Source organism: Podarcis erhardii (assembly GCF_964252035.2).
Source record: "Podarcis erhardii genome assembly, chromosome: 8".
In the NCBI taxonomy this organism is placed as follows: Eukaryota; Metazoa; Chordata; class Lepidosauria; order Squamata; family Lacertidae; genus Podarcis; species Podarcis erhardii.
This window is the reverse complement of record NC_138499.1, coordinates 91,993,402-92,009,699: the sequence shown is the minus strand read 5'-3', so window position 1 is coordinate 92,009,699 and position 16,298 is coordinate 91,993,402. Positions and strand designations below refer to the sequence as shown.

The following is a 16,298-nucleotide window of genomic DNA, read 5'->3' as shown; positions in this document are numbered from 1 at the left end:
TTGGTAAATGACCACAGAAAGACGAAAGTCTTTTGGTGAAACAGTAGGTATACATTTCAGTAATACCTAGGTATATATGTATTTTGTTTTTCTAGCTTAATCAAAATTATTTATTACTTCATAACAGGTAGATAGTTAAGAGCGGCGGGCGTCCCCTGGAATTCAGCACCCGGGTGCCCCGCACCCCTTGCACCCTGGGTAAAGACAGCCCTGCCCATAGGAGCTTTGGAGGAAGAACAAGGGGGAGTTTGTGTATGAATGAAGTATTGCGCTGTTACACCCATTATGACGCACACCAGACAGATACACCAACAACATCTACCACCGCAACCACTTCCTTTTTTTTTATAAGATATTTATTAAAGTTTTCAAAAATAATACATTGTGAAACAAAAAGAAAAGAAAAAACAAAAATACAAAAGTACAAAAATACAAAAATAAAAACAAATTAAAAACACATAGAGTTTCCATTTACTTGTTTTCTTTTGACTTATCTTCCAGACCTCCTCATACCTCCCTTTCTTATATTCCAATTCAATTTGTTTGTTTAGCAAATCCTCACCACTAATTCTTTTAATTATTTCAAAACCTTATTTTCCATATCTCTTATACATTACAGCTGAAAACCACTTAACTTCTATCCAATATCATTCTAACATTCCTTAATTTTACAATATTTCTGCAAATAGTCTTTAAACTTCTTCCAATCTTCTTCCGCCGCCTTTTTTCCCTGGTCTCGGATTCTGCCGGTCATTTCTGCCAGTCCCATATAGTCGATCATCTTCATCTGCCATTCTTCCCGGGTGGGTAGATCTTGTGTCTTCCAATATTTTGCGATGAGTATTCTTGCTGCTGTTGTCACATACATAAAAAAAAATCTATCCTTCTTTGACACCAATTGGCCGACCATGCCCAGGAGAAAGGCCTCTGGTTTCTTCAGGAAAGTGTACTTAAACACCTTTTTCATTTCATTATAAATCATTTCCCAGAAAGCCTTAATCCTTGGGCACGTCCACCAAAGGTGAAAGAATGTACCTTCAGTCTCTTTACATTTCCAACATTTATTATCGGGCAAATGATAAATTTTTGCAAGCTTGACTGGGGTCATGTACCACCTGTAAATCATTTTCATAATATTCTCTCTCAAGGCATTACATGCCGTAAATTTCAAACCGGTGGTCCATAACTGTTCCCAGTCAGCAAACATAATGTTATGTCCAACATCCTGTGCCCACTTAATCATAACAGACTTCACCGTTTCATCCTGAGTATTCCATTTCAGCAGCAAGTTATACATCTTTGACAAAATCTTGGTTTTGGGTTCTAACAATTCTGTTTCTAATTTCGATTTTTCCACCTGGAATCCAATTTTCTTGTCCAATTTATAAGCTTCCATTATCTGATAATGGAATGTATGGAAGTGAGAGCTGGACCATAAAGAAGGCAGATCGCCGAAGAATTGATGCTTTTGAATTATGGTGCTGGAGGAGACTCTTGAGAGTCCCATGGACTGCAAGAAGAACAAACCGATCCATTCTTAAGGAAATCAGCCCTGAGTGCTCATTGGAAGGACAGATCGTGAAGCTGAGGCTCCAATACTTTGGCCACCTCATGAGAAGAGAAGACTCCCTGGAAAAGACCCTGATGTTGGGAAAGATGGAGGGCACAAGGAGAAGGGGACGACAGAGGACAAGATGGTTGGATAGTGTCTTCAAAGCTACAAACATGAGTCTGACCAAACTGTGGGAGGCAGTGGAAGACAGAAGTGCCTGGCGTGCTCTGGTCCATGGGTCACGAAGAGTCGGACACGACTAAACGACTAAACAACAAATTATCTGATAATAATGAAGCCAGTCTCGCACTTTGTTTTTTAGTTTCTCAAAGCTCTGCAATTTCAATTTGTCTCCCTCTTGTTCCAAAATTTCCCAATATTTTGGCCATTTGGACTCCATATTGAGTCTTTTAAAGGCTTTCACTTCCATTGGTGACAACCACCTTGGTGTTTTATTTTCCAGTAAGTCTTTATATCTTATCCAAACATTGAACAATGCTTTCCTGACAATATGATTTTTAAATGCTTTATGTACTTTAACCTTGTCGTACCACAAATATGCATGCCACCCAAAAGCATTATTAAATCCTTCTAAGTCCAAAATGTCTGTGTTCTCAAGAAGCAGCCAGTCTTTCAACCAGCAGAATGCTGCTGATTCATAGTAAAGTTTGAGGTCTGGCAGGGCAAATCCACCCCTTTCCTTTACATCAGTTAATATCTTAAATTTTATTCTGGGCTTCTTGCCCTGCCAGACAAATCTAGAAATATCTTTCTGCCACTTCTTGAAACAGTCCATCTTGTCCACAATCTGTAATGTTTGAAACAAAAACAACATTCTAGGCAATACATTCATCTTTATAACTGCAATTCGACCCAACAAGGAAAGTTTCAAATTTGACCATATTTCTAAATCTTTTTTCACTTCTGTCCAACATTTTTCATAATTGTCTTTAAATAGGTTCACATTTTTTGCTGTCATATTAATCCCCCACCGCAACCACTTCCAGCTCCACAATTCTGTGATTCTATGAACTTCTATAAACTAAAAACAGAAAACAAACAGAAAAGAACAAAACAAAATTCCAGACAGATGGCAGAGCATGCCTTAGGCAGATGGCTCTGGTAATTAGACACTGGCAAAATATAATATTTCCAAAGGTGGTTTGATTACACCACCTCAGAAAACAGCTACATAATTTCATAATTCCATTTAGTTGCGTTTTTACTATTGTTATCTGTTTGCCTTCACATCTTATGCCATGTATTCAAACACCATGTTTTTCAAAGGTGCAGTGCAACCAAGAATATAATTTGACAGAACAAAATGACAGTAATCAGTGCAGGCTTCAGGTTTGCAGGGCTGGTGAAGGGGGGCTCTGGCAAAACCCGTCATCCTCCACCCCAGGAGTTTGCTAGCTGATCAGGGAGAGAGAGGCAGTGGGGAAGCAGCTTCTCCTTTGCTGCCATTGCTACTCACTTGCTCCCCCTCCAGGCCTGGGTTTGGTGAGCACATGGGCAATGACAGCCAAAGGAGGAGAAGCATCAGGGGCAGAAGGTCCTTGGCAGAGAGCCTCTGCCAACCTCTGACCGACACAGATTGATCGTACCCATGCGACAATGGAATAGCATCAGTGTGCATCGTTCCAAGATGTGTTAGTTGTTGTAGCTACTGAATCATAGTCAGGGAATGGAGTTTATTACTTACTGAAGGAACCAGGGGCGTTTTACCCATAGAGGCCAGTGGCGCAGGGCACCAGGGCGCCAAGTTCTGGAGGGCGCCAGGGAAGAGGCGGAGGCTGGACGCAGCACCTCCCAGCATCAGCTCACCGCTGAAGCAGTGCCGCGCCCAGCGCCTCCTTCTGCTATGGCCACCGCAGCACCAAGCAGCCAGTTGAGCCGGGAGGCACCGTGTCCAGCCTCTTCCCTGGCGCCTTCCAGAACTTGGCGCCCTGGTGCCGCCCTCCAGCCGCTGCCTGCCACCTCCAGCCCCACCAGCAGCGCCATTCTCCCTAAACGGGGGGGGGGGGGGAGCGGGTGCCGGAGGGAGCTTTGCACCATGGCGCCGGATATGCTTAAGACAGCCCTGGAAGGAACACACATGAACATGAGAACTGCCTTGCTAGATCAACTCCAGTCATTTCTCCAACAACTGTAAGACAAGACAGCTCTGGAAACTTACAAGCAGAGCACAAGGGTTATGGCCAAGCCGAGGTTTAATTTAGCAGTAGTAGTTAACAGCAGTAACAGCCTCCATTTAAAGCCATTCTGCTGCCACCTGTGGTGTCTCTCATGGAGACAGAAGATTCCTCAATCCAGTGGAGGTTTTACTCAGTGGAAAGGAGACTGAGGTGAGTTTTGTCAATTCGTTCTCTCCTCTGAAGGTCCCCCTTCCCTCTGAATCTTATGTGCTGTTCTGAAGGGTCCCCCATTCAGGAATAGATGGGGGCTGCAGTGAGGACAAACTGGAGAAAATCTCCTCCTTCCCGGTTCTGCTAAAGCCTCTGCTGGATCAAAGTGTCTTCTGTCAGCAGACGGTCACCAGTGGATGCAACCCATTTAGCTAGTGGTGACTGTCACATCTAGCCAGACCCCCAAAAGGAGTTATGCACTTGAGACTGGTGAGACTTTGCAAAATTAGGGTGGCATGAGCAAGTTCTTTTTACCAGTTCAAAATACTCTCCCTAAGACTTGTTGCACCTGGAAGAAGTGCTGCTTTCTCTGTCGCAACAGCTCATGAGGAAGAAAGGAAAATATCACACAGCCCACATTCAGAGAACCTGCGACGTTCTCTAGCTGCATGGTAATCTCAGAGGGAGAGAAGCCACTGCCTGAGGAGTCATCACCTCCCGCTCCTCCCAGACTACCCAGGCCAGAGGAAGCACTATTGTCAGACTCCATCAGATCCTCCAAGTGTCCCTCGTTTACAGGGACAGTTCTCGATTTACAGAAACTGTCCCGGTTTCTGATTTGATCCCGGAATGTCCCCCTTTTCCTTAGGATATCCCTATTTTCATTGGAGTAATGTTGGAGGGTATGGAGTTATCTGACCCCCGAGCCATCTGAAGGGAAGTTTTTTAATGTCTGGAAGTTTTTTAATGTTTAATGTTTTATTACGTTTTTATATATGTTGGAAGCCACTAGGGCAACCTAGTCAGATGGGTGGGATATAAATAGTAAAGTTGCTGTTGTTGTTATGGACGTCTCTATTTTCGTCACAGAAATGTTGGAGGGTTGTCAGCCCAGGACACCCCTCACTTCCTCCAGCCTGCAGGAGGCAGCTTTTACAGAATAGGGCGATGGCCCTTTAAAAGAACAAACCATTCTCCTGAAGGGGTCGAGCTAATGCAGGTGGCTCAGGCCAGCCAACCAGCTTTTATGTGACTTCAGGATGTTCCTGAGGTAGCAGTTCTCCTGTCTATGACTTAGTCAAGATGACTGTGACCAGGATAGGCAACATGGCAGCCTGCAGGTATTTTGGACTGCAACTCCTATTATCCCCGATTATTAGTCATGCTGGCTGGGGCTGGAGGGCACCATGTTGAGAACCCCTGACCTGACTCTGTAGGACATTCTGAGTTCTGCCTAGATATGCCATTACTGGAACTTTTGTATGCAGTGCATATGCTCTGCCAGCCAGCAATGGTCCTTCCTCTTTCTCATTCCTAATAATTCACATGGTGGTTGTCTTTAAAAAAAAAACAACAAAAAACAGTACTGCATATTTTCATGGAGCAGCCCCCTCAGAAGCCAGCATCCCTCCCAGCTCCTCTGAGCAGCCTGCATTTTAAGTTACTTTTTCAAACAGTTATGGTACCAACACATGGCAGCTGAGGGCATCTTAGAGATGCAATGAGCATTATTCAAAACACTATTGAGAAGCAATTATGAGAAAATTCTTCAAGCTGTGTCAAAATGTGCTCAAACAAATTTGGCATTTATTTCCAGCCGTACCCTTTAGCAATGCTTGGCAGGATTTTTGGAATAATGCTGTCGAACTGGTAACATGTACTGTGGTCTTCTGTCAGACAAATTCTGTAATCAAACTGAGGCAGAACTGAAAGGATAGTGGTACATGCTTTAAAATAAAAGCTGATAAAAGCCAGAATGTGTATGATATCAATAGCTGAAGAATCTATATGGATGGCTGTAGAGAAAGGTTAGTGAAATATATAATGTGTTGTGCTTTGCAAGCAGTCTTGCAGGGAACCTGGCATTACAGCAGATAAATAACTGACAGGCCAAAAATCCTATGAATTGTAGTTTCTACATTTCTGTTTATTACAATTATAATTCCAACCTCTTTGAACTTCAGTCCTTGGTGAAGTAGCACATAGCTGCCTTTGTTCTTACCTGTGCACACATTTAAAAGACATGTGGACATGCATGAATATTACCCATAGATTTATAACTCAGTCCTGTGCATGCCTAATCTCCAGTAATACCCATTAATTTCACTCGTCTCTCTCCTAGGCAAGTATCTATGGGAAGCTCTGGTAACCACACAACAAAAATATTTGCCTGGCAAAGGGTGAAGCCGCCCTCAATAAATACCCCATATATGCTAGTATTTCAACTTCACTCACCATTAACCTCATTAATGCAGGGAGTAAAACACCTGGACGGCTATAGTGCATGACCGTATGCCTCCTTCTCCCCCTTTCTAAAAAAATTGTAGCCGGTTAATTTGGACACATTGTGCCCCAAGAGCACAGTGAAAATTGCCCTGAGTAGGTAGACAGACCAAGTTCCTCTTGTAGCGGGGGGGGGGCTTCTAATATAAAGGCCTTTGGCTGCCAAGGCAAGCAGGTGTTTTGTATGTTTTTTAAAGGCATCTTTACAAGATGGAATATAAAGGCAATTCAGTAACAGCTGAAACCCTCTGTGCAATAGGAATACAAAATACAAAATGCAGACTCAGGTAGGGATCATACACACAATTAGTTTCCATGATTATGCTTAGCTTATGGGGAATTTCTGTTAACCTTTTTAGGTTAAGAGGAACATGTTTGGGAAAGTATTAGACACAAGGGCGTATTAGCAAAGAGCCAGGATTGGCTATAGTTCTCTCTGACATACTTGGTTGCCAACCCAGGTTTTCTGTCAAATAATGTGTGGCAGAGGTGCTAAGCTGCGCCTAACATGGGGGGGGGGGAGGCACGCAATACAGGTGCACTGGGCTTCTCAAAGGGTTGCACACACACACACACACACACACACACACACACACACACACCCATTACCTGGCTGCATAACATATGGAGCTAAGACATAACTAAACCTTATCTATCTATAAGAAATGTAAATACAAACCATCAGCAGTAGCAACCATATTGAGCATGTACAAGTCACGGTAGATACATTTGTCTATAGATCACTGTAGGTTGTACCCACTTCAGACTGCAGGTGGGAATTCACTTGATGAAATGCCCTTCCGTACCAGAGAGAGAGAGAAAACCCTCTGTATAGAAAACTAGCCATCAAGGACAGAAGGCAGCAGAACCACATGCTCATAGTCCCTGAAATGCTAATTGCTAGAAGAAAGACGTATTAAAATAAGCCTACACAACTTGTCCCAAAAAGCTGTTCTGAGATTTATTTTAAAATACTGTATAGTGAGAAATAAAATATACAAGAGAAGCCAACTGTGCAGATAAAATTCAATAAAAATGCTTTAAAGGGGATAAAAGAAGGGGGAAACAAAACAAAAGTCAATTGCACCATTTGACATCCTGAAGCTTTTTCACATCTTCACTGAAAACGTTTTAACGTCCATTTGTTTTGCTTCTTTTTTTAAAAGAGGGAGGGGTAAAAGTTAACTGCTTACCTGGATGAGAGAAAGATCCTCACTATGTAGCCTGAAGAGGTAGTTTCTAAAAGAGGGAAATGAGAAATGGCATCAGTTATGCAGGTGAACCAGGAGACCATGGCTCTTGGATATTCTTGATTTAGAAGCTTAAAAGCCTTTGTCACAGTAAACCTGGATTTGCCACTGACAGTGCACTTGACAAATAGCTGCAGCCGCCCCTGGCTCTTCAATAAGGAGTAAACCTATATAATGTATCTGTTAACTACACATTGTCTTTAGCTTAGCAGAACCAGGAGTTTGGAAGATTTCCTATTGAAATCAAACAAGCCCCTGCAATTTTGGAAATCTACTGCCTGCTGAAAACATTTCTATTTTGTGAAGAAGTGTTGGCCACTTGTTCTGTATTTCATTATTTTATAGTTTTATGATGTTTCAAAACTTGTTTGTCTTGTTAGGCGTTTCTAAGTGTACACTGAAGCTTGTCAAAAGCAGAGAAATGTTTGATAATTTTACTGTAGGTATCTTACCTTAAGCAACTTAGGATGAGATCTACATTTTCTTTCTTAGTTTCTCTAAAGTTTACTCCCACTGGCATTTTGAGTGACTAGGAGGAGGAGATACAAATATCTGTGTGTCTGTTATATATCAAATATTTAACTCCATAGACTCTTGACATGTGGAGCATAGACAGAGAGGAAGTCCCAGAGCCCAGGGTTGTATTCAAGTAGCAGTAAGTAGGAATGACCTAGGCTTGTACAATGTGACTCTCCTCCCCTACATCTTCCCCTTCAGGAGCAGTTTTGGGGACAGTGGGGGGTGCAGGGAGAGAAGGGGAAGGGAAGGGGAAGTCCCATTGCACAAGCAGAAGTCACCCTGTGCAATTATTTGGTTGAATACTGCAAAGGTCCTTTAAGGACCTTCTTTCTTTTCTTTCTTAATCTACAGGAGCTCATCTTTTCATACATTTTACATGAATATTTCTGTAGACTTTCCTGCAGCAAGCACAAAAATAAAATATTCCTCTAGTCAGCAACTAGATTTGCAGGAGAAGATTGATAAAGATGGGGTGAAAATTGTTGGAGAAGCTTCCTCTCTCCAAAGTGGACTGTCAGTGACTATTGGCTCAACCCCACATATCTTGTTTCTGAGTTGGCCAGATAATAGCCCTCAGAGAAGGGCAGTTTGGCCTATGGGCCTTCAGCTGCTTATCCCTAATTTATGCAGAATGGAAACCCCGTTTTAGGAATTGCAAGGCTGAAGGTTTTTTTCAGTTGGACAGCCTCTCTCAGATTGCCTTCCTGTAGCAGCAGTGCATCTGCTGTTTTCTATTTGAGAAAAATGAAGAGCCAGCCAGGAAGAAACGACCTTCCTTTCCTACAGTAGCTCATTGTCAAAAACTTCTTTGAAATTTTCACCCTCACTACTGTGGTCTCAATTATTAAAACTCCTATTTCTCTCTCTCACACACATTTCCTCTGACAGCATCAAATCCGCAATGTGTAGACAGGACATCTCTAATGCAGCCATGAAGACCTTCTTATACAGGCATCCATATTCCAGTGGCACTTTGGATCTCCCATTTCCAACTCTCACTCGCTCTTGGTTACAAACTTTAATAAAACATCATAAAAATAAATGTACTGTTGTGGCTGCTGGCTAACTATTATTTTTGTTAGGTAGTTGCTGGGTAACAGCCCAAGATAATCTGTTAGTTTCATTAATTAACATGAATATCAGAAGGTGGTCTTTGATGCAGTCCAGTCATATAGATATTTATAAAATCTGTAATAGGAGTTAGGGAGGTTTTTTTCTGACTTTGAAAACAATTCAAATTCAGGTTTGGCCATCATCTTGAACAACTGTGGCAATGATTAATGAGAGGAATTATTGCTATCTCAGTACCTATGAAACCAAATTTGAATTCATAAATTATTTTAAAGAGACATTGCAATAACCTAAAAAATTCCTTCACCTTTTGATGAGCAGCTGTTCCATTGTTTGAAGCCGTAAGGTTTTAGAAACAAAAAACCAAAGCAACCTGCTTCAGCCCAGATCTGAAAAACCATATTTTTCTTTTCTGCAGAACCAAACCACCACCACCTGCACAGATCTCTTTTGGTTGTTTTTACAGCCAGGGCACGGGTGGTAGAGCTATATCAAAGGCAAACCAGGAGAGTACAAGCTGGGTAGGATTCATGGAGTATCAGGGCAGAGCAGGCGGAAAAATCAGCAAGCAGGTTCATGGCACATTCCAGGAGTTCCAAGGGAGAGCTTTTCAGCAGCCTGCTAACATTCTCTTCCTACTTCCTTCTAGAGGGGCTGGTAGGAGCATAGCTGTCAACTTTTCCCTTTTCTTGCGAGGAATCCTATTCGGAATAAGGGAATTTCCCTTTTAAAAAGGGAAACGTTGACAGCTATGAGTAGGAAGCTCAAATTAACTGGCATTGAAGGCAGGACTGGGCTAAGGAGCAATGTTCACCAATTTGATCAGAACTGAATTTTAACAAACGTAAGAAAGAACTTTCATCCATGCACACTGCAGGTGGTGACATGACATGTTTTATTTAAGTTGCATTGCTTCATCAAAACAAAAACAACACTTTTGGGGTTAGCTGTTTAATTTTTTGGGGCAACTAATAAAACAAACCACCAGTCATCATCTAAGCCACTTCCTTAAAGCAGTATTATTATAGCTCAGTCTGACCCCAGAAACCCAGGACAGTCAACATCTGTAGATAGCTGGAATCAAAAGCAGGATAATAAAAAGGGCAAAAATATTGCATGCTTAGGGCCACAACAGTTGTATCCCAAATTAAGATATTGCTGGGCAAGTTTAAGCATGTCCGACTCTTAACTGTTTGCAAGATTTGTTCGTTGGGCTGATTTGAAACTAGTAAAAGTCTAGGCTCATAGCAGAGTGTCAAGATGCACTCTGCTGCTAAAAAAAAACCCACTCTTGACAGAAATACAAAGAGCAGTAACAGACAGTGCTTTAACCTGTTGTGAGTCAGCTTCACAATTTGCATGAAAGGGAGAAACACCCACAAATCAAATGCTAATTCATCCCCTCCCTCCCTTACTGTGACAGTCTAACCAGAACTGTATAATATGATTCTCTTGGCTGCATCACTGAGCTTCAAGTCCTAAACACTGCAAGGACTGCAGAATCTAGTTTTCTTAGAAAAGTGGTTACCAAATATCACAGCTAATTTTGAAGTCCATAGCTTGTTGGCATGTTACACGGATATAAATGATGTATTTTAATCAAATATGCATTCAAACAAGAAAAATTAACCATCTGATAAGAGAGAATTTTTAGAAAGCATTGTCTCACCTTGCTCCAACAACAAGTTCTTTTTGTCTTGGATCAAATGTTATCTGAGAGAAGTCGACAGCATTTTCTGCTCTGAATACATGTAACCAAGGAGCAATCTCTATACAAACATAAATTTGATAAATACATAAAATCAGATTATTAGCATTAAAAATATTTAGCATTTACATAGATTTTTCAACGCTATCAAGCAACTCTGCCTATATTATTTCATTAATCCTTACAACAGCCTTGTAAGTTGCTGTTTCCTTAGCATAGTGCTAGCCTAAAGCAGTCCTCTTGATAGAGAGGTTTCCAGGCACAGACTCATGTGCTTCTTTCTGTCCATTTCTCCTCAGAAGAACTGGAGGTGGTTTCAAGATTCACACGTTTCCTGGTTTTGCATGAACCTGGTCCCCTTATATAGCTACCTGTAAAAGCAACTTCAAGCTATGGTTGTCAACTGTATGGTTTAGGGCGGATTTATGGTTCATGTAGGTGAACATGCATCGTGAAAATGTGGTGTCATTGTTAAGGTTATCAGACATCCCCGTTTCCCGGGGATAGTTCCCAGATTTACAAATCTGTCCCCAGACAAAATCCATCCCCAGATTTCATTTAATGTCCCTGGGTTTATATTTTAAGTGTTGCAGATTTATTAGTAGGGAATGTTGCGTGATTGGTTCAACAGCACAAGACACATCATATGGGGACTTCTGGCAAGGCAAAATGGTGGGCACCACGGCAACAAGCAGCTCCAGAAGCCAGCCAGAGTCAACTGTGCTACCGCTGCTGCCGCCACTGCCAAGCAGGAACTGGGGACGCCGGGCGCATCAACTGGGGGAGCCACTAACCCCCCCCCACGACCCAAATCAAGCCGGGCGCAAGAGCGCCCAGCCAACTGTCCAGAGGCACTCCGGGGCCAGGAAAACCATGGAGCTGACGCAGGGAGAAGGGGGAAAGGAGAAGGAGGAGGAAGAGAGATAAAGAGGAAGGAGAAAGAAGAGGGGAGCCCTGACCTTGCCGCGCCACCGCCGCTGCTGAGGAAGAGAGGTAGGAGAGAGGAGCACCGGGAGGGCAAGGGCACATGACCAAGCCCAGACCCAACCCGAGAGAGCAGGCAGGGGCTCCGAGGAAGGCCATGCAACAGAGGAGAAATATTACATTTTTTATAATGTTAACGAAGAAGAAGCCATTTGCGTTCATGTAAATGCAATACAGTCCAGAGTTAACACAGATTGGTGTTCCTGCTTTCCTTCGGTTGCCCAAGGCAATATTTGCTTCTGTCGTTCTTATTATGTGTTTTGTATTCCAACTGAAGTTGAAAAGTGTCCCCGGATTCACTGGAAAAAAATCTGGTAACCTTAGTCATGGTTCTCACACACCCTTTAGGCTATTCAATGAGAATGCAAGGAACTGGGTTTTCATTTTTTAAATGGAAAGGCCAACCATGTAACAATCAGAGGAGAGAATAAGAACAGACAAAACCCCCTGTAATTTAGCAAGAGGACATGGTTTGTAAAATTACAGTGAGCAGGTTTTGGAGGGGTGTAAACAATAAAAACAACACTAGTAGAGATGAAACAGAAGTTGCAGCTGAAGATTGTGACCAGTCAAGACATTCAATAAATTTAGATGAAAGAGAGGGGAAGATAGCAAAAATGAAAGGATCAATGAAAACAGGGAATATTGGAGTTTGCTTGCAGTTAAAAGGCACCCAAACAGACAAAAAGAGAAAAGGTTAAAATATAAGAGGAGAGCAGCAGGGTCAACTGACGCCAAAAAATCAATAGGATTCAGACCATAGGAAGAGCCCTGCTAGATCTGACCGGGCACATGCTGCCCGTTCTTCGCTTCTCACAGTGGCCAGCCCCTGGAATGCCTCAAGAGAACAAGGAATGAGCTGACCATTACTTTTAAGAAAGGAAAGAGGAGGAGACATCAATGGAAGGTAAGTGGTGGGGGTGATAAGGGAGACAAGAAGATGAGACACATGAAGATGATGAAGAAGAAGAAACAAGAGATGAGTCAAGAGTGTGGTAAACATCATTGCTACCTTCCTGCACCCAGCTACATTCCTAGGTTATTCAACTGAGTTTTTTCTGTTTTGCTTTTGTTTCTTTGCTGGGCCTGCTGTTTTTTTCTGTCTTTCATGAAACTAAAAAAAAAAAAATTTTTAAAAAAAGCAAGAAAGGAAGGAAGGAAACTTTATGCATAAAATAGTCAGCAGACAGTGGGAGAAAATTACATGGAAGAAGAAGGGCTGGGAAAGGAGATGAGAATTAATGTGGGGGGAGCGGAAATACAAGAAAGAGGAAAGGATTGATGAAGGAGGGGGGAAAGAGTGAAAGAAAAAAATGCAGATGAAGGAAACGCAGAGATAAAAAATGAAGAAAAAGCAAATGAGAACGAGGTTTCTGCCAAAGATGCTCAAAGCTGCAAGAGATCACAATGGGTGAGGCAGTCATGAGCAGAACCTTGAACTGTGCTCTGCAGGATGCATTTATTCAGTGCATTGACAAAATAGTTAAGACACCCCCCCCCCCCAGGAGATGAGCTGGTGATGCTCTGCCCCAGCTGAAGCTTCTAAGCAATATTTGAGGCATGTGGTACTTGAAGAGTATGTGGACGCAATCGTCTCAATCTGCTGTTTCCCCCTCTAATTTTCTTGTGGCATCCATTTATATTCCACTCCTGCTTTATCTGTTATTGTTGTTATTTTGTTTTTTGGTTGTTTTTAAAATAAAGCTGGAAATTGAGCGCAGATGTTCTGTAACGCCAAGAAACTGAAGTGAAGTGAAGTGGAAAGCTAATGCTTGGCACTCAGAGGATATGCCAACCCCCTTCCAATATAACAGAATGTTCTGCAACTACAACATGAAGAGTCTAATTTATCATCTTCGTTAAGTCTATGTGCTCAATCAAAAATTCTGTTTCAAATAGGCAATGAAACAAGACACACACAACTGCATTTCAAGCTACTCTCCCTTTCCATATGTCACCAGGGCAATTCCAGGAGGCTTGTAAAAGTTTTGCTACATTTGTTCTGCCTTCTGTTGCCGGAGATGCTCATTCAATTAATCTTCATTTATGACAGACTGCAATCAGCCCATTTGTTGTGGACTTCATAAGGATCGGAGGCCTGAGAGAATCTTTTCCCCCAAAAGGCCTTCTGTTTCTGTAAACTAGGATAATGCAAGTTGATTTACAGCTCAAAGAGGAGTCTAATAGGGCTTCCTCAAGCCTGTCCGGTTTAAAGGGAGATGATGGAATGATATCAAACTCTGAATGAAAACTTCAAATTATAAATTCAAGGTGACTAAATGGGAAATCATTCTTTTAGGATTCTGGCCACAGCCCCTGATCCTGTGTTGGAAGCTGCACCGGAGGTTGTTCTGGTCCAAAGAGTAGCTTTGGGAGAAAGATATGGGAAGATGCTGTAGGGAGGAAGAGCCAAAACTGGTCCTGGTGCATGCAGAAGCAGCCTTGCGGTTCTCCAGATCCGAGCCAGAACCTGCCCTTCAGAAAATATTGTTCTTGTGCTGAATTTCAGATGGCACAATCAGTGGCTCCATTGTTCTTCTACAAACCCTTTTTTAACCCTTGCCTGGCCTGTGCCCTCCACTGAATTTTACAGAGCTGATTTCAGCAACTATAATTGCCAAGTAAGTAAATGAATCTATTTCAGCAGATCGTCATTACAGTTGCAGCAAGTAAGGGAACTCAGCTGTGTGTAGCAGTTACTTGCATCAGATTGTTGTGGTTTAATTCCTTGGGGTGTATGCTAGTTACGCAAAAAAAAAAAAAAAAAAAAATACTGCAAGAAGAAATTGGTGCATTATTTATTTGTTCGCCCTGATGGATTCCTATCGTCCCACTGAGTAATCACTGTTTACTTTTAACAGCATCTGTGCTGATTAGTCCCCTCATTCATACATTCTAGTATGCCCCTTCTCCCATCTGTAGCACCATTGCTAACTTTCGTAGCTGCTCAAATTGCCAATATGTTCACTGCTGGTACCCTGAAAGAACACTGGCAATTATGGCAGTCCCTGTGGAGAAAAGGAGGCTGATTAGCAGCAAAACCCACAAAGACATCTTTAAGTCTGGTCATTAAGCAGTTGTACGTCTGATCAGAATCAATCAGAAAGAAGAACAAGGAGTCTCAAGTACAAAGAATAAGGCCTCACACCTGAAAGCAGCTTACAACCACAAGTAAACACCACCTTTAAGTTTATGCAATGTTCTTTCTCTAGCTCCCTTTCATCAGGATTTAAAAGAGGTTATGGAATCATTTTCAGCTCCCTGCAAATGGTGGGAATGCAAAAAGCAATATGGTTGTCATGAGGAGCAGTAGCTGAGTGGGCTGATGAATGCCTGCATTATTCTCCCTTGGTTTTGCCCTATTTTTGCTTCCCTGAGCTCCTGCCTCATCCTACTCTCTGTCCCTTAGGATCAGATCTCTGTCTGCTTCCCCATGTTCCTCTGGCACTATCACTTAGTTGCATTTCCAGAAAGCAGTTGTGCTGTTTCTTGCTTTCATAGCCCTGCCTTAAACCAGCATGAAGTGGGCTGGTTGCTAGGCATGCAAATAGGTGTGAAACGGGGGGGGGGGGGTGTGAGGATCAGAGTAATGGCTGCTGATGTCACAAAGTAAAATTGCTATTGCCATATGCAATCCCTTTTTTAAAAAAAGTCCTTTGACATCTCAAATGAAAGCTTGCTAGTTTCTCACATACAAGTCTATCATCTTCTGCTTCCTCCTAAATTTCAAATGGTCTTGGGTCTTTCCTGACCACACCAGCAAAGAGGTTCAGGAAGAAAATGCAGTTAGGTTCATAAAGGTGTGAAATGCTATGAGTGTGTGTCATTTTCTTGGCCTAACAGAATGTCAGTGATTTCTGGCTACTGCTAAACTTAAATAGAACTATCATAATTAAACACAGTAATTTTGAAAATGTAATAGTAGTGTTTCCTTTTTATAGCATTATGGGTTAAATTCAGATGTAGTACTCCAAAATTTCCACTCTCTGTTGACTCCCCTTCTTTGTGGAGTAAAAACAGGCTGTAGCTTGGCCTATTAATATATATTTGCATAACTTTTCTTGCAATATCTTTGGGGAGAAGCAGCTTCAGGACAAACAGATAGAGCTTTCTTTCCTGGTGCAGCAAAGCTCTGGTGCTCGGCTGTCAAAACCTGCTGGCATTTGGTCTTTTGCCTTCATTGCTCATTCCATAGGTGCCCCCTCCCTTTCCACCCAACTGAGCAAGAGGGCTGCAGAACGACAGGTAAGATTCAACGTAAGGGAATGAAAAGTGATGCTTACTGAAGCAAAGAGTCCTAACTCCACATATATACTAAAGTCAAAATTGGCTATAGCTCCACAGGAGATGGAGGTCTTGGGATCATATACAGATACAGATATAGGAACAGGCACACGCGCACACGCACACCACACCAGGAAATAATGAAATCATTCAATTCAAACCCGGAAATGGTGAGAGAGAAATGGAGAGTTCTTGTGGCTCGTGAGGAGACCGAAGAGGACGTCAGTTTTGCCTGACCTTGTTCATCTGAACTTACCCTCTGCTGGGTTTGACCTTGCCTCACCGGAACCTAACCCATG

General features: G+C 42.3%; 1 protein-coding gene across 2 annotated transcripts in view; it reads right to left on the bottom strand.

The window, feature by feature from the left end:
- The window catches only part of SEMA5A (semaphorin 5A), a 169,582-nt gene that overhangs the window by 70,434 nt on the left and 82,850 nt on the right, over positions 1-16,298 (bottom strand). For both annotated transcript variants that reach the window (XM_081872623.1, XM_081872624.1), the window contains exons 3-4: positions 10,693-10,792; positions 7,377-7,422 (exon numbers count right to left, since the gene is read on the bottom strand). In XM_081872623.1, the coding sequence (XP_081728749.1) occupies positions 7,377-7,422; positions 10,693-10,792 (146 nt within the window). The remainder of the gene's footprint in view (positions 1-7,376; positions 7,423-10,692; positions 10,793-16,298) is intronic.